Source organism: Musa acuminata, chromosome BXJ2-6 (genome assembly GCF_036884655.1).
Source record: "Musa acuminata AAA Group cultivar baxijiao chromosome BXJ2-6, Cavendish_Baxijiao_AAA, whole genome shotgun sequence".
NCBI lineage: Eukaryota > Viridiplantae > Streptophyta > Magnoliopsida > Zingiberales > Musaceae > Musa > Musa acuminata.
Window position 1 is genome coordinate 12,564,894 of NC_088343.1, and position 15,659 is coordinate 12,580,552.

General features: G+C 45.5%; 2 protein-coding genes across 2 annotated transcripts; both read right to left on the reverse strand.

Annotated features, from left to right (window-relative positions):
• Window positions 1–214: 214 nt before the first annotated feature.
• LOC135614924 (rhodanese-like domain-containing protein 7) lies at window positions 215–4,905 on the reverse strand. Its single transcript, XM_065112809.1, has 5 exons — window positions 4,457–4,905; window positions 2,244–2,495; window positions 1,999–2,097; window positions 950–1,237; window positions 215–815 (listed from the first exon to the last, which is right to left on the reverse strand). Exons 1-5 carry the CDS (start codon window positions 4,865–4,867, stop codon window positions 456–458), a joined length of 1,410 nt encoding a protein of 469 aa, XP_064968881.1. The 5' UTR covers window positions 4,868–4,905; the 3' UTR covers window positions 215–455.
• Window positions 4,906–5,043: 138 nt separating this feature from the next.
• Window positions 5,044–6,437, reverse strand: LOC135614927 (transcription factor WRKY45-2-like). The gene is made up of 3 exons (XM_065112811.1): window positions 6,079–6,437; window positions 5,836–5,940; window positions 5,044–5,736 (listed from the first exon to the last, which is right to left on the reverse strand). The coding sequence occupies exons 1-3, from the start codon at window positions 6,384–6,386 to the stop codon at window positions 5,262–5,264; spliced, it is 888 nt and encodes a 295-aa protein (XP_064968883.1). The 5' UTR covers window positions 6,387–6,437; the 3' UTR covers window positions 5,044–5,261.
• Between the last annotated feature and the right edge of the window lie 9,222 nt (window positions 6,438–15,659).

The following is a 15,659-nucleotide window of genomic DNA, read 5'->3' on the forward strand; positions in this document are numbered from 1 at the left end:
CTTATGTCCAACATGTCTTTGTTGAGTAGAAGCATTAGTAGTGTTTGAGGTCATATACAGGCATTGTCGTGTACTCCAAACCATCAACTTGATTCGGGTGAATGCTAATGGCTAATCAAACTGTAGAAGACAAAAATAGAAGACCATGAGAGTTTAGAGCATATGCTTCTCACTCGAGATTCCTACATGTGGAAATACGGAACAACAAGTCGAGTAATTAAGGCTACATGAAGTTATTGGAATACGTATGATGGAAACAATTCCACTGTGGCCACATCAATCCGTTGTCATAATACATACCTGATCATCACATCATCGGATGCACATACCACATGGCAATACCCAAAAACAATCTTAATGTCTTTGGGTGTATTCTAAACATGATCAGAGCTCAAGTACATTAACAGTCTGTAACAAAACCAGCAACAGTTCCCTCTAAGCAGGAACAAACCATGCTACAGTGAGCCAGAAAGATGTTTCACCACCCCGTCACGATTGCGATGACCTTTATCTGGTCCACCAATAATCCCCCAGGCGTCGAACTGCCGCTGCCGAGCCCTTGCCCTCTCCTTCTCCTCTTCTGATTTGGTTGAGAAGCAATGCGGGCAAGAAACACCATATTCCCATTCCGGGGCTTCCATGTCTGCATCGCTCACAGGTTGCTTACACCCATAGCACAGTTTATATGTTCCATGCACTAATCCATGTTCAACAGAAACCCTTTTGTCAAACACAAAGCACTCCCCATCCCATAAAGACTCGGCCCTTGGAACTTCCTCGAGATATTTCAAAATCCCGCCCTCCAAATGATAAACCTGGAAGAAATTCCAACAAGGATTCAGGAAGCAAGTCACGAATCATGTTTAAGTACATTAAATATGATCACATCTCGTGTTGGGATCCTGGGAGCCAACCCCTTGAAATGATCAGAATTCAGCTTCGAACATACCTCCTTGAAACCTTTGCTAAGGAGAAAGCTTGAAGCCTTCTCACATCTGATTCCACCCGTGCAATACATTGCTACACGAGGTAACTTTGTACGTTCTTGTATTTGAGTCTCCTTCAGTTCACCTATGTTATCAGCAGTGTAATCTGACTGGTGGCTCTCTGTTTTAACCAACTGAAATTGATGGTCCACCCAAGATGGGAACTCCCTGAATGCAGTGGTGGATGGATCAACTGCACCTCTAAACATTCCAATTCTAGTTTCATAGGTATTACGGACATCAATTACCATCTGATACAGCCCAAGAGAAAAACATGGTTGATAGAAGACAATAAGAACATCATCTAGAAGAAAATAAATAAACAAAACTGTGTTTCTGGAACTAAGGTTCATAGTACAAAAACTGTCATGTCTAAAATTAAAACAGTAGGACAGAACCAGTCAGCAAAAGCACTAGTACTTTCTAGATGTTTGCATTAACACATTGATTCAAAAGAAAACTGGTTTAAGACAACATGTTATATTAATAATAATTTTAGTGAAGCACAGAGGAAACATTCACCTCATTAACCTGAATGAAAGAGCACAAGTGAACGCTGGTAATACATCAGACACTTGAATGACAACAGCATTTTCACACAAAACTACACAAGAAAACTAAATAAATCGATTTCCAAAATCCTGATAACATAGTGGATGAAGAATCAACTTGCCACTAGGAACTTCTGAAGTGCACCGGAGGAGAAAATAAAGCTTGCAAAGATTTATATAGAGAGGCTGTGCAGAGGTATTATTACTTTCAATTCTTGCTATATTCCCTTGCTTTCAGTATTCACTCACTTAGTAAGATAGTAAATTAGTAACAGCTAGAAGCATTTCCCAGTTTAGCTGTAATTAAGAAAGATGATCTTATTGACCATTATTTCCACTTCCATTTGTTCAATATGAATAAACAATAAATACACACACACACACACACACACACACACACATATATATATACATATATACTGGTAAAGCAATATAGCAAATTGAAACTTCAAGCTACTCACAGTATCTGGGTCACTTATCAATGTGTTCCAATCCTTTGGCTTTACATATTGGCCTACCATCTTGGTCGGCATTACTCTTGGATCTCCAAAAGAAACAATCTAAAAATATGAATACAGCATCATCATAAAACACAATGTGAGTTTTATTTGGAAAAAAATCAACAAAGTTAGAAAACAAAAAGCTCACAGCTTTCCTCAATTTACATGAGGATGAAGGAAGATTCTTTCAAGTCGACCAACAATACCTCTTGCTTCAGCTTGACTCGAACATGATCCCACCGAAATGGTGCATCTTCACCTGCACCAAGGGGGGAATGGCTAGTATGTCCATGGTGGATAGCCTCATCCTCAGGACTAACAGGTGACTCCACTAATCTAAGGCCCTTCAGTCGCTCATCAGACTGAATAAATTTCAAAACCTTCTCCACTGATGCTGGTGTCCCGCATATGCTGCCGTTTATTCCTTCTGGTGCAAGAATAATACCTCCTGAGACACGCTGAGCAGAATCAGCTATGTGAGTTATAATTCCGACTTGCATGAAAGTGTACTTGTGGCAGAAAGAAAGAGAGCATCTACTTTATGATGTTGATGAAACATAAGACAGTCGCGTAGTAAATATAAATGGTAATGTCCTTCTGGAAGGGCTAACAAGTGCAATCTATCTGCCGCCCGTCAGTCTTCATAAAGACATTTGTTACCACTCAGTTGACTATCTACCCAAAGGGCTTCACCATTTTATGATTATAAGGTGTTTTGCCATCATCAAACACATCCATCTAACCTTTGCCCCTAAGGTGGGAAGCATATTCATGGTGATCATCTTGGTGACATTTACTCTTGGCTAGTCAATGATTCGTGTTTCAACTAGTACATAGATCTCATGTGAATTAATCACCTAAGCTCCTGCTAGTTATTCTTGATGTTTAGACTCTGAACGTTTATAGTTTGGTGGCTGAATCCCCTTCTTCAACAGAATTTACTATTACAACAGTAGTTTGATTCTGACATTGATCAACATTCTAATTTTTTACCCTTGTAAAAGTCTGTCACAGTGGCACCTGAAAATATAGGTCCAATACATATATCCATCTATGTCTTCTCATATAAAATCACCTGATTGAATCTGCAGGTTCTGTATTTTGCCATCAAGTAGTAATATCTAATTACCTTCAATTTAAAAGTAGTAGTTAATTGTATATTTATCATAAATCTTACAAAAATGAACATGCTTGCCCTTTTTTACAAAAAAAAGATAGTAGATATATCCTCTTTTCTTTTAAACAGACATTTATTTCATAACTATTATTACTACATCTCATGGTTTTCTTTATTCATCAAATTTAGAACTCCTTTATGGACCAATATAGCATACTAAAATCCTTAACTATGTGCCACATGCATTAATTAGATTACGCCTGTGATAGCCAGAATACAAACCTAGTAAACTTTTTATTCCGGTCTTTAAGTTAACACATGCTGGTACAATTAACCTAATTGGGTTTACTCATATCAACAAGGAATATGGCTTTCCTCTAAAACAATGTATCCTGGGCTGAACTTTGCTTTTCAAGTCAGTGGCATACCCTATTTAGTCAAAATATAGTAAAGGAGTTCATAAGCATCCAAGTCCAAATGAGTTTGTCTTTTCATAAGTGTTGATTTAGGCACTTCTATGGACGCATATTCTCAACCATGAATCTTAACTCTCTAACTAAGATGGACTTGCATTGTCCTCTAAACCTATAGTTTTTTATCCAAATAGCAAGATAAGCATTCACATCCTGTACAAGTCAATCTTTTAATTTAAACAAATAATTTTAATGTTCTACATCTCAAGTAAAATTTCATATCTACTAAAATTACTCGATTGTTTATACGAACAATATTTTGGGTGGTTAAGTCAGCATATCCTTTACTATTCTGCGATTTCCTTTTCTTCCATTATACTTGGACAGACAAACATATGCACCTGACGTCTATCAACTACAAAAGACAAGAAACATCTAAAATTGTAATTTAAATTCCTCTAGTTGTTTCCTTTTAGCATGCATTCCAAGATAATAACAAAAGAAAATGACACATCATTAGCATACATGACGGAAAGAAGAAGAAAATTTTTGCACAGTAGTACATAAAATCTTAGGGATTCCACATCAATCCCCTAAATCTCACATGTGTATATTAGCCCCTGAAATCCCTAATCACGTCTATTCTTGGTTTCGAATCTGCTTGTTCTTTGCAAGCTTTCATAAATAGGAAGCACCCAAAGAAAGGAAATAAACCATTGTGAACAATGACATCCGAAAGATTTCATGAGGTCACACAGCATGGCACCAGACATCACTCACATTCAGGAACAGAAAAGAACCAAAAGGACAATTTATATGCTAAGATAACACGAAATCAAAAATTCAAGAACGGTCGGAACGCACGAAGAGGTGAGATATTTCCACTTACCACGTCCTCGCAAAGATCTTTCAGTGGCTGCCGCATTGCGGCATGGTCCGGAAAATCCGCGAACCTGTAGAAGGACACTACCACGAGAAGGGGGGCCGGACCGTCCGCAGCCTCGGACGAGCTCAAGGCGGCGACCGACGAGGTAATTCCCCTGGCTCCAGAGAGGACTCGCGGTGCGGCGATCTGGAGGCTCCGGGGACTCGGAATGAATGGGTTAGGGCCGGAGAGATTGAGGGTGTGGTGGTGGTGAGGGGTCACGGTTTTCTCCGCCCCCGAGGCCATGGGGAGAGGGAATCCACAAGGGTTAGGGTTGGGTTTCACGGAGGGGCGAGAGAGCATTCTCAGTAGAGCCGCGGCCGCGCCCCTACCGCAACTGCTCTTGGAGAAGGCGAGCGGCGGCGAAGATAACATTAGACTCCGTTTCCCACTGATCACAGAGGAAACGGATTCCTTGAATCCTTTTTGTGGCTCTTATTGGGTTAGACCCGCTTTCCTAGTGGGCTCCACCCGTTATTTAAACGGGTTAAAACCCATAGCAAATCCGCATTAGAATTGACACAGGGAAAATGGATTCAAGAAGCAGCATATCGGATCCAAAATTGGACTCCATTAGTCAGCTATCACAATAGTCTGCTGCGTGCAGCTTGCACTGTACATGAAGAAGAAGAAGAAGAAGGGCATCTGTAGCCCACTGGCTTCAGAGGTGCAACTCTCAACCTGCAACCTCATAGCCACACAAACTTATACTAGCTTTACACCATGAGAGAACTGTGAGCAAGTCCAAGTCTTCTGAACCTGAGTTCTTCTACAGGAAGAAACAATCAGAGTCGACGCCAAGCAGACTCTCCCACTCAAGCAGGCCCTCCATGAACTCCATCTCCACACTGCTGGTAGGAGCCTGGAACCCGGAAGTCACATCGCCATGGTCATGACCTGCAAGTGGAGCAACTGGTGCAGCGACTGCAGGGTTCGAGGTAGCCGCCGGCGATGAGCTGACGGTGGTCAGATTGCTCAGTACCTCTTCATCGCACTCCTTTTTGAGAGAAGGATGTGGGGCTTCTCGTGTAATCTTCTCTGAGTCTGCTCCAAAGCTAATCAGATGGGAGGAGTTCCCGGAGTCCATGGCTGAGATGATAACCTGAGGGGCCATGGAGGGACTCTTGCATGTGTGCTCACCCAAGTAGGTGACGATGTAAGTGGAGGGATCATCCTGTGATTTCTGGACCTGCCTGACGGCCATGCAACCTTGATCATGCTTGTGGGTGCATCTGAAGTAGCTCCTGCAACATCAGAACCAGCAGTGTCATCAACTCAGTTCCTCCATTGCCATGACAGTCTTGGCAATCTCAAACAGTAGTTTGATGGCAAATAGGAAGTACCTTGGATATTTGGCACTTTGGATAACCTTCTGCCCATATTTCCTCCATGTGTGGCCATCATCCAAAGACGATGATATGACCTTTGTCCATGAATATGGCCGTGATCTGCAAGCCAAAATAACATATATGCTTCAATATATGTCTAAGAAATGTATCTATACGACACAAAAACTAAGATTAGGTTGCAATCTAATCTAACCTATCTACTATAGATAAGACAAACAAGGAAGCAAAGGAAGTCACCTTCTCCTGCAAAGTCTTCTCCTCTCTCCCACCGAGCTGATCTTACTCTTCCCACCTGAGATCTCGCGCAGCTGATCCTCTCCGGTGTCAGCCACCGCCGCTGTCTCCTCAAAGACGGCTAAGGTGAGAGCTCTCGATACCGAATCCATGAGCTCATCGAAGGTGGACTTGGCCGCTGCATGCTCGAAAAACAAAGGTCGTAGCATGACGCCGAGATGCGCGGCGGTCTCCCGGATTCTGATCAAGCTCTGGACCGCTGGCCGGTCGGCCACCGATGAGGCCGCTACCTTCGTGGGGGACGACGACATAGCCTGATCGATCCTTCCTCCCCTGTTCACCTAGACGACTTGTCGATTAAGCTGCAAGGGAAATGAGAGGGAGGTGTTCATCTACTTATATAGAGAGTTGTCGTTCTGAAGGAAAATTCACGGAAATACATGGCTAGAGGAAGCTACAAGGAAGAGAGGGCGACGTCGAGCAGTCTAGTTCACAGGCGTCATCTCTATCGTCAGTGGGATGACGACTCGAGGGTGAGCTTACGCTGCAGCCGATGGATACGTCGTGGCGGGTTCGTCGAAATCAAGCACAGCGCAAGTTGGGTGTTCTCATATCCACAAGTCTCGGAAAGTAACAGGAAAAGGAAGCCACTCAAGTGTGAATGCAAAGAGAGCCTACATCACGATACACTTCTCAGATCAGCAGGTTTCAGCTTTGTCTTCGATGAGTGTCAGTAGAGTTTCTTGCGCGTGCCATAGGTTAACTCTGCATCTGATTGGTTGATTAGATCCGCACGAACGAGACTTCTTTAATCCTTGGCTTGTGTTCTTTTCCGATGCTTCAATGGTGACAATCTTCAAGTTTCTTCACGGAAGCTTCTTGGAAGGGAATAAAAAGAGTACAAAACCTATGAGAGCAGGTGGCATTTGTCCATGAACGGACAAAGGAAAAGCCAAGAGTGGGGCAGATGCAGGGGGCGACAAGGCAGAAACTAGTTGCCATGGAGACAAGGAGAACTCTGGATGAGAGAGATTTGTGGACTCAAACCATCATGAGGAGATAAGGATGAGGAATACTGCATCTAACATGCATGAGAAGGTACAATGTGAAGTCCCTTTCAACTTTCAATGTATGAGAAGTTTTCCTCTCTGTGTTACCTTTCAACAGTCTGCTCTTTCAATTCATTCGGCTTTAGAATAATTTAACTATTGATAAGGACACGCATATATATATATATATACACATGTATATATCACTAACGGAGTTAGGTGTTGCCACTTGTGACGCACGAGCCCACTTTAGTCTCGCCTCCTACTAACCCGTCAAATCTAACGATTTCCGTCAAATGTACCGTCAAGAATCACGGCTTCACCGTCAAACGCGGCCGTCGTCGAACCCCCTTTGCGGTGGCCCACCCCTGCTCCTGCTAGAGAAGGCTTTGCTGGGCCTCTCCGAGGAGGTGACGCTCGCCAGCGTCGAATTCAAGCTCCTGATGTACACCAACATGCATCTGATCATGTTCAACTACGGCTTCCAGGACATGCTCGAGGCTGCTGACGGTCTTGTAATCTCTGAAAGGAAGTACTCATCGACTCGCGACAAAAGGTGATAAGAAGGCCTTGCTTATTTGATCTGCAACATTGCTCATGTGGAAGAAGGCAAAGCGGGATGTGATGGTACTTCAATGCAGCTCCATGTTCGCAGTGCTGTGTCTGCTTTATGAGAAAAGGAACATGAGAAGAGAAGAAATCTTGCCTTCCTGTTCTTTTCTCTCCTTTTTGGTGGGATCACAACTCCACAAACCGACCAAATCTTGTGTGCTATGACTAAAGAAAGGATCCAAGAAGAAAGTTGAAGGCACGAAAGCAACAGCAGCAGCAACAACAACAACCAATCCCCACATTTTGGGATCTATCAGGTAGATGATATGAAGCACATTTTAAGTACAATCACGAAGCTTTTCAGCAAAAATCTACAATTAGAGAGCTGGGATTTCCAACCAGTACTACTTCTTTTCATCAGTTCTTGTATTTGTGTATATATGATTGAGAAATTGTGTTAGAGTTTTCTATATATTAATTTACGTTGTTTTTGTGAAAGCTTTACTGTACTTATTTGATGTTTCATGTCTCATTAGTTTATTTGATCCAGTATTCCTCTTCCCTTCTTCCCTCAGGTTTTGCTGCTTATCAGCTAACGAGTGCGTTAACCTTGAGCTGCTTGTAATATTAATGGTTTTAAGGTGGGGAGGAAAAAGGGACAGTTGAAAGGCAAAGTAGGTTGGCATGCAAACATACATCTCAATTTAAGAAAGTGAACACATGCATTAGGAAGTGTGGAGAAGCATAATTTCTTGTTATGCCCCCTCCAGAAGGAATCCAGTTGAGAGGGCATTCTTCAGCCCATGTTGCAGCTTGTCATGGTGAATTGCTGCACAAAGATGAAGCTGTGGTTCTTTTTCTTTTTCTGCTTCTTGTTACTTTATTGATGTGCTTGAGAAGGGCAGGGTGGGGAGGATGGTGTGATGATGCACAAGCTTCCTGTCTAAATTATGGTGGAGGAGTGCTACATATCTTGACCTTGGATTCTAGGAGCTAATGAAATAGGGATGGCTTTTACCTTGTGTTGCCCAACATAAGTTGCATTCCTAGAGATCTTGGTCTCTTATTCTAAATCTATGTGAACATTTGCTTTCTAGCAGCTACTCAATGTCTCAGTTGTCCTTGTGCTTTACAGCGCCATCATCTTTTGGAGCCTTCTTGAAATCCTGCTGTTGAAGTCTTTGTCCCTTACAGAAATCCCAATCTGTGATTTCTGATATATAATTGGATAAGAATCTACTTTTCACTTGTGATGAAAAGATGAGGCAAGAATCCTTGTAGTACCAGACTCTGTTAGGTGCTCCCAATTTCTTCCCCAAGGATACAGACTGCAATCTGATGACCATTAAGTTGGCCTAAAGGCCAAAACCATTGTGTGTGGTTGGTCAGTGGCATAGCTTTGTATGTCCAGTGAGACTGCAAGATCATGAGTTGTTGAGAGCAGCTGGGTCCTCATAGGTCACCATTAATAAACCTATTGAAGCTACCTGATTCACAGAGTTCATTGAATTCACCTTAAAATTTTAGCCTTCAAAGTTTATTCTTGGTATATAGGTGACATCTTCTTCCTTTTAAATACCTCATCTTTTCTCCCCTTTGGAAATGATTTAGTGCTCCTGGAGAAAGCTAATAAAGCATCACTGTCTTCTTTGCCTGTTCTAGTACTGCAAAATAAAAGGCTGCAATCTATTTCCTCTTCTTGCCACTCATGAGTAATGTTCCTTGTTTGTGCTGAATAGAACCAAATCTAGATGTTTTTTCCTTCAATGTTTTCTAAATGGTGATGAGCTATAGTTGTGAGGTTCTGCTAATATGCAGACCTAACATTAATGTGGTCTAACCCTGCAATTTTTTGAGTTGTAGAGCTTGATGCAACTAAATGAAGCTACTGGTTGATCAAACAAAGAACAACAGTGGATAATTTAGTCTCTTTGATAGAATTTTGATTGTTTAGCATTATAGAAAAATACAGATGTTGTCTATAGCATCATAATCAGACTATAAATATTAGTCCCTTTGAAACCACAGTCAATCAAAGGTCATCTGTGAGAGCATTAATCATATAAGCAGGTTTTATGGCCATCCTTGCTAATACATGTGGTCTGTGTGCAATGGTCCCATAGATATGAACAGTGTCATTCTGTCAGACAAAAGATCTAATGGTCACTTTCTAAATTGACTAAACTCCTAATAGCACATACATTTTTCCTGACAGCATTAATAATGTCAACAGTACCAGTCTATTTTATTGAGTGTACTGAAGTAGGACAAGCTGAGCCATCTCTTTCAAGTTTCAACTGTGACCATTGTCTCCTTATTTGATTTGATTTTTTACTTCAGCAAATGCAACAGGAACTCATAGACAAAGATTCGAGGACATGTAGTATTTTCCTAGTCATCTTCACTGATAGGGCACTTTTGGATCTCGGCCACGTCATGACCCATGCCACATCACGCCCCTGAGCCAGCATGAGGGTTGACTTTCCGCACCGAATCGAAACCCGTACAGGGAGGATCCCCCTCGGTAAGTCCCGTCTCGAAAAGCTCGGGACGACACCGTATAGCACTGCTCCACGCATACCAAGCGACGGCCACACGAAGGTACTATCTCGTCACTCGAGGGTAGGTCATCGTACCAAGTTTGTGTATGACCGATCCTCGAACAGCAGTATAAAAACCCCTGGTCGGCACCTAGCCAGAGGAAAGGAAAAATGAGAAAAACAAGACCATTGACTTAATATACAAGGGGAGAAAGTCGGGAACCTCCCCGACCAGGGCCTGTGTGCAATAACTCGGCCACCCTCGGAGGCGTAGCCGTCCCGACCCTTGCCGGCTCCAACACTTCTTCCAATCGACCGAGAACTCCGGACATCGACTCGTGGACCAAGCCATGTTGACTCCTTGGCCACGACGCATAAGTTTTCCAACATCTTTGGCGCTAGAAGGAGGGCCGATGTCTCAGGAGCACCCCGCAGGAGCTCACCCCGAGGGAGAACCACTAGCTGATCACCTCCCTTTCGGATTCGGTGATCAGCCCCTCCCTATCCTTAGGGATGGGGGCATCCCGACCCCGACGTCGGATCGCTACTGGCGCCTATTCAATGACTCAGGACTCCCTCCCCCTGGATATACTATGGGACCCTCGGTCGTTTCGCCCAAGGCATTCCTCGGCCTGACCAAGCAAGTACAAACCTTGACGGGAATGATACAAACAATTATCCTGCTCATCCCGCAGATCGTGCAGTAAGCGGCTCCCCCGATCGACTCGACACCGCAAAGGCCAAACGGGGAATAGGTCAGGATAGGAGAAGCCCAAGAGTAAACTGTAACCCCTAGAAACCTCCCCGAGTAGAGCGCGCCCGCACCTCGCCAAGTCGCTTCATCGCTCCTCGAGCCTGAAACCTTATCATCAGACTCGGCGGACGACTCATTCAGGGTCCAGCTGTCCATGGTCAACCATCGCCTAAACGAGTTCCAACATGAATTCCAAAAGTTGCGCAGCGAGACTGGGAAAAGCAGTTCGGGTAGATCCCCTTTTGCTCAGGAGATCTAGGACAAGCCATTGCCACTTAATTTCAGACTCCTAGTACTAGAGATATACGATGGTGGCTCCGACCCCACGGAACACACCGCTGCATTTCGGGCTCAAATGGCCCTTTATGGCACTTCCGACGCCCTGATGTGTCGGGCGTTCCCGACTACCTTCAGAAGACCGGCGCGGGCGTGGTTTAGCTGACTACAATCAGCCTCGGTCTCTTCTTTTGATCAGCTTGCAAGAGAGTTCGAGCAAAATTTCCTAGCCAGCATGCGACCCAAGCCTTCCTTGGCCACGTTGCTCGGATTGTCGCAATGCGAGGGTGAATCACTTTCCCAATTTCTCACGCAATTTGCTGCTGAAATTTGGGGGTTCCTGGATGCTCATCCCTCTCTGACCATGCAAGCATTTTTGATGGGCTTGTGACCCTCGAGGTTCTTCTGGTCGTTAATTGAGAAGCCACCCGCAACCATCCCCGAGATGCTCCAACGCACCAACCTGTATATTGCCTCGGAAGCCTTATGGCGGGAAGGCGCAAGGATAGCAAGAGGCCGAGAATGGAACAAGCCCGAGGGACACCTTCGGGGTCACCAGTAGCGCAACCTCGTAAAAGGCCCGACCGGCCTGAGCCGCTACTCTCGAGGCCCCTGCCTTTGCCTTTGAACACCTCTCGTACTGAGATCTTCCTCCAGATCAGGGAGAAATGACTATTGCGACAACCCAATCCCTTGAAAGCTACTCACAAGGACCGATCTAAATATTGCAGGTTCCATCGGGATTATGACTATGATACGGAAGACTGCCATGACCTCCGGAATCAAATTGAGGAGTTGATCTGAAGAGGTCACCTCGGGCGCTACCTCAAGGAACCAAGAGAAGCATTGCCGCACCCAGGGGCCCCGTCGAGAAGCAAATCGTCATCATCACTGGCAGATCAGCTTCTGGCGATAGTAGCACAACGACATCATCACTGCTATAGCTCGATGCCTTCAAGAAGCTCGGCCTAACTAATGAGGACCTCACCCCCATGGTGTTGATGCTTATTGGATTCACAGGGGACTCCATCTCCCTGCTCGAGACCACCATCCACCTCATTACCATCGGGGAAGAACCAAGAGCCAAGACGACGATAACCACCTTCATGGTAGTCGACCTTCCCTCAGCCTACATTGTCATCCTCGGCCGTCCGACACTCAATAAATTGAAAGTGGTAGTCTCCACCTACCACCGAGCTATCAAGTTTCTAACCTCGGCAGGGGTCGGGTTATCCCGAAGTGATCCTAGAGAATCAAGGCAGTGCTATCTAATAGTGATCACGTGCCCGAAGAAGTCACGACCCTAGCAAGCCTCGGATCCCCGTGAGGAAGCTAGAATATAGACACACCTAGAACCACCTGAATAACTCCCCGAAGTACCCTTGAAAGGGGACCGACCCGACATGACTGTGAAAGTCAGAACAATACTCCCTAAAGCAAACTAACTCCAGCTCATCGATTTCCTGAAGAAAAACGCTGATGTGTTCGCATGGTCCTCAAAAGATATGCTCGGAATCAATCTGGGGGTGGCCCAGCACCATCTCAACATCTACCCCGAGGCACAACCTGTGAAGTAGAAGCCGAGGAAGTTCGCCCCCGACCGACAAAATGCTAGTCATAAGTGCCCAGCAAGCCAATCACGTGAGTGATGGCACGTGTGACTTGATACAGAATCTTTTTGCTTATTATATTTTGGCGTATATCACTTTATAACTATTGCATAAATGCATATATATTGTGATGTCCTTGGATTTGTGCAATGGGAATCGGATCGTGATGAGATCACGATAATGAGATCGATTCACCTTTAAACACATATCCTAAATAATCCCGGTCATAGGTTACTCGAGAGGGACATCGTGATTGCTAGTCATAAGTGCCCAGCAAGCCAATCACGTGAGTGATGGCACGTGTGACTTGATACAGAATCTTTTTGCTTATTATATTTTGGCGTATATCACTTTATAACTATTGCATAAATGCATATATATTGTGATGTCCTTGGATTTGTGCAATGGGAATCGGATCGTGATGAGATCACGATAATGAGATCGATTCACCTTTAAACACATATCCTAAATAATCCCGGTCAAAGGTTACTCGAGAGGGACATCGTGATAACCGGATAGACTGGTGTGTTGTATACCCGTCCATATGATGGATGCAGCTGGTCTCATAGCTGCTCGTGTAGGGACACTAGGGATATAGTACAGGTGCTCATTAGAGAATGAGTTCACTGATTGATCCGCTTACGGAATGCTGGATGGTTGATGATGCCTTATTGTCAGACAACAATTCCGTAGTCCTAGTGGTGTATCTGGTTCTTAGACTTGAGACACCAAGGATGTCCTGTATGAGTGCTCCACTCTTTGATACCAGACTTATAGGTTTGGTTGTTCCCAGATCTAGTACAGCTGGTCATTGGGAGTGGTAGTCGACCTTACGAGGGTTATTGAGTGTCGATAGAGGATCATCCACTCTCGGTATCATGAGAGGAATATCCCATGTGTTCTTGCTCAGACAAATCCCTGGCCAGGGTCATTCGGGTTGAGAGAGAAAGAGTTCTCCGGGAGAATCCGATTAGAGCGAGACTCGAGTAGAAACCGTATGGGTCTGACAGCACCATGCTCGATATACGGTCTCTGGGATATTAGATGGATGAGGGACTATAGGTACATGGTAACTGAGGACAGACAGGTCCAATGGATTGGATTCCCCTGTATCGTCTGGGGACTACGGCGTAGTGGCCTAGTACTTCCGTAGTCGATGAGTCGAGTGAATTATTACAGAGATAATAATTCACTGAGTTAGAAGGAGTTCTAACAGGTATGACTCACGGCCAGCTCGATATTGGGCCTAGAGGGTCACACACATATGGTAGGCATTGCGATGAGTAGAGGTTCGGATATGAGATATCCGACGGAGCCCTTGTCTTATTGGATGCAGATCCAATGCCCACTAGGGAAAGGACCCATTAGGGTTTTGACACGGGATCTCTATAAATAGGAGGGATTCACAGCCTCATAGGCTAGAGTCTTTGCTTGCCCTTCCTATTCTCCTCTCCCTCTCCACCTCAGAGTAGGCCTGGAGTTTTGAGGAGCGTCGTCGCAACCCTGCTGTGTGGATCACCGCTAGAGAGGAGGACGCTTGACCTCCTTCACCCTCTCCTAAGGATCTGCAAGGAAACAAGGATATACGATCTCCCTAGGTAACACAATCTCTATACGCAGTTTTGTATTTTTTTTGCGGATTTTGCGCACCAATCTTCGCACGACGATGAACATCTTTTTGGGAATCGGGGATTTTTGTTTTCTTGTTCTTCCGCTGCGCATATGATGTCGCCCCCCTATGATTTCCCAACAGTGGTATCAGAGCCAGGTTGTTCGTGCGAATGATTGGTTTTGAACTGCGTGTGTTGTGTTTAGGAAGAATATTGACGTCAAAATCGTTGACGCAAAAGCGAGGAAGGGCAGCAACAGTTGCTGCCCTCGATCTGCATGCCTGCAGCCACCTGCAGCCGCAGCCAGGCAGCACAGCGCCGGCGCAGTGCCTGCAGCAGCCGGCCAGCGGTCTGCTTGCAGCAGGTTTGCTGCCGGCGGGGCTGGCAACCCACGGGCAGAGGCGCCGCAGGGCAGCGGCGCCTGCCACCGAAAGGAAGCGGCGCCTGCCGTCGCAGGGCAGCGACGCACGACGCCTGCCGCCGCTGCTCCTGCGGGCGAAACCCCCCCCACAGGGGCGGCCGCCCGGCGGGACAGCACCGCCTGCGGAGGCAGCGACGCCCGAAGGGGGAGCCCACCTGTAGCGACGCCTGCCGCCGCTACTCCCGCGGGCGAAACCCCCCCCCACAGGGGCGGCCGCCTAGCAGGACAGCACCGCCTGCGGAGGCAGCGGCGCCCGAAGGGGGCGCCCACCCGCAGCGGCGTCGCCGCCAGCGGGCGTGCCGCCTGCAGGCGAGGGCAGTGCCCTCGCCCCGCCGCACAGGCTCCGCCGGCAGGGTGGCGGCGACGGCAGCAGCAGAGGGAATTAGGGTTTTGGGCAAAAGACAGTTTTGCCCCTGTGAATTTGAGAAATTCCAGTTTCTATCTTTTGTCCAAATTATGAAAATACCCTTAGGAATTGAGAAATTCCCTACATGTCCCTGATTTCAGAAAATATTAATTAATTAAAAGGTTTAGTTGATTATTATTTTTATTATTATCTAGTAGTCCTACATGATGATGATTATTTATACATGTGATGTATGATGTGTGGACGGATGATCATGGACCGTGTGATGTGTGTACTTGTGATTATTATTATTGAGGTCTGCGAACCTCCATTATATTTCTCGTTTATTGTCGGGCCTGCGTGCCTATGATTAAGTTGTAATCACATGAGGAGGCGCAGCGGGAGCGTGGATGCGATAGCGGGACC

Coding starts and splice junctions, on each gene's coding strand:
- LOC135614924 (XM_065112809.1), bottom strand. CDS start 4,867: ATGTTATCTTCGCCGCCGCTCGCCTTCTCCAAGAGCAGTTGCGGTAGG. Junction 1,238..1,998: donor TGATAAGTGACCCAGATACT/GTGAGTAGCTTG, acceptor GGGCTGTATCAG/ATGGTAATTGATGTCCGTAA. Junction 816..949: donor TTAGCAAAGGTTTCAAGGAG/GTATGTTCGAAG, acceptor AATTTCTTCCAG/GTTTATCATTTGGAGGGCGG.
- LOC135614927 (XM_065112811.1), bottom strand. CDS start 6,386: ATGTCGTCGTCCCCCACGAAGGTAGCGGCCTCATCGGTGGCCGACCGG. Junction 5,941..6,078: donor AGAAGACTTTGCAGGAGAAG/GTGACTTCCTTT, acceptor TTTGGCTTGCAG/ATCACGGCCATATTCATGGA. Junction 5,737..5,835: donor CAAAGTGCCAAATATCCAAG/GTACTTCCTATT, acceptor CTGATGTTGCAG/GAGCTACTTCAGATGCACCC.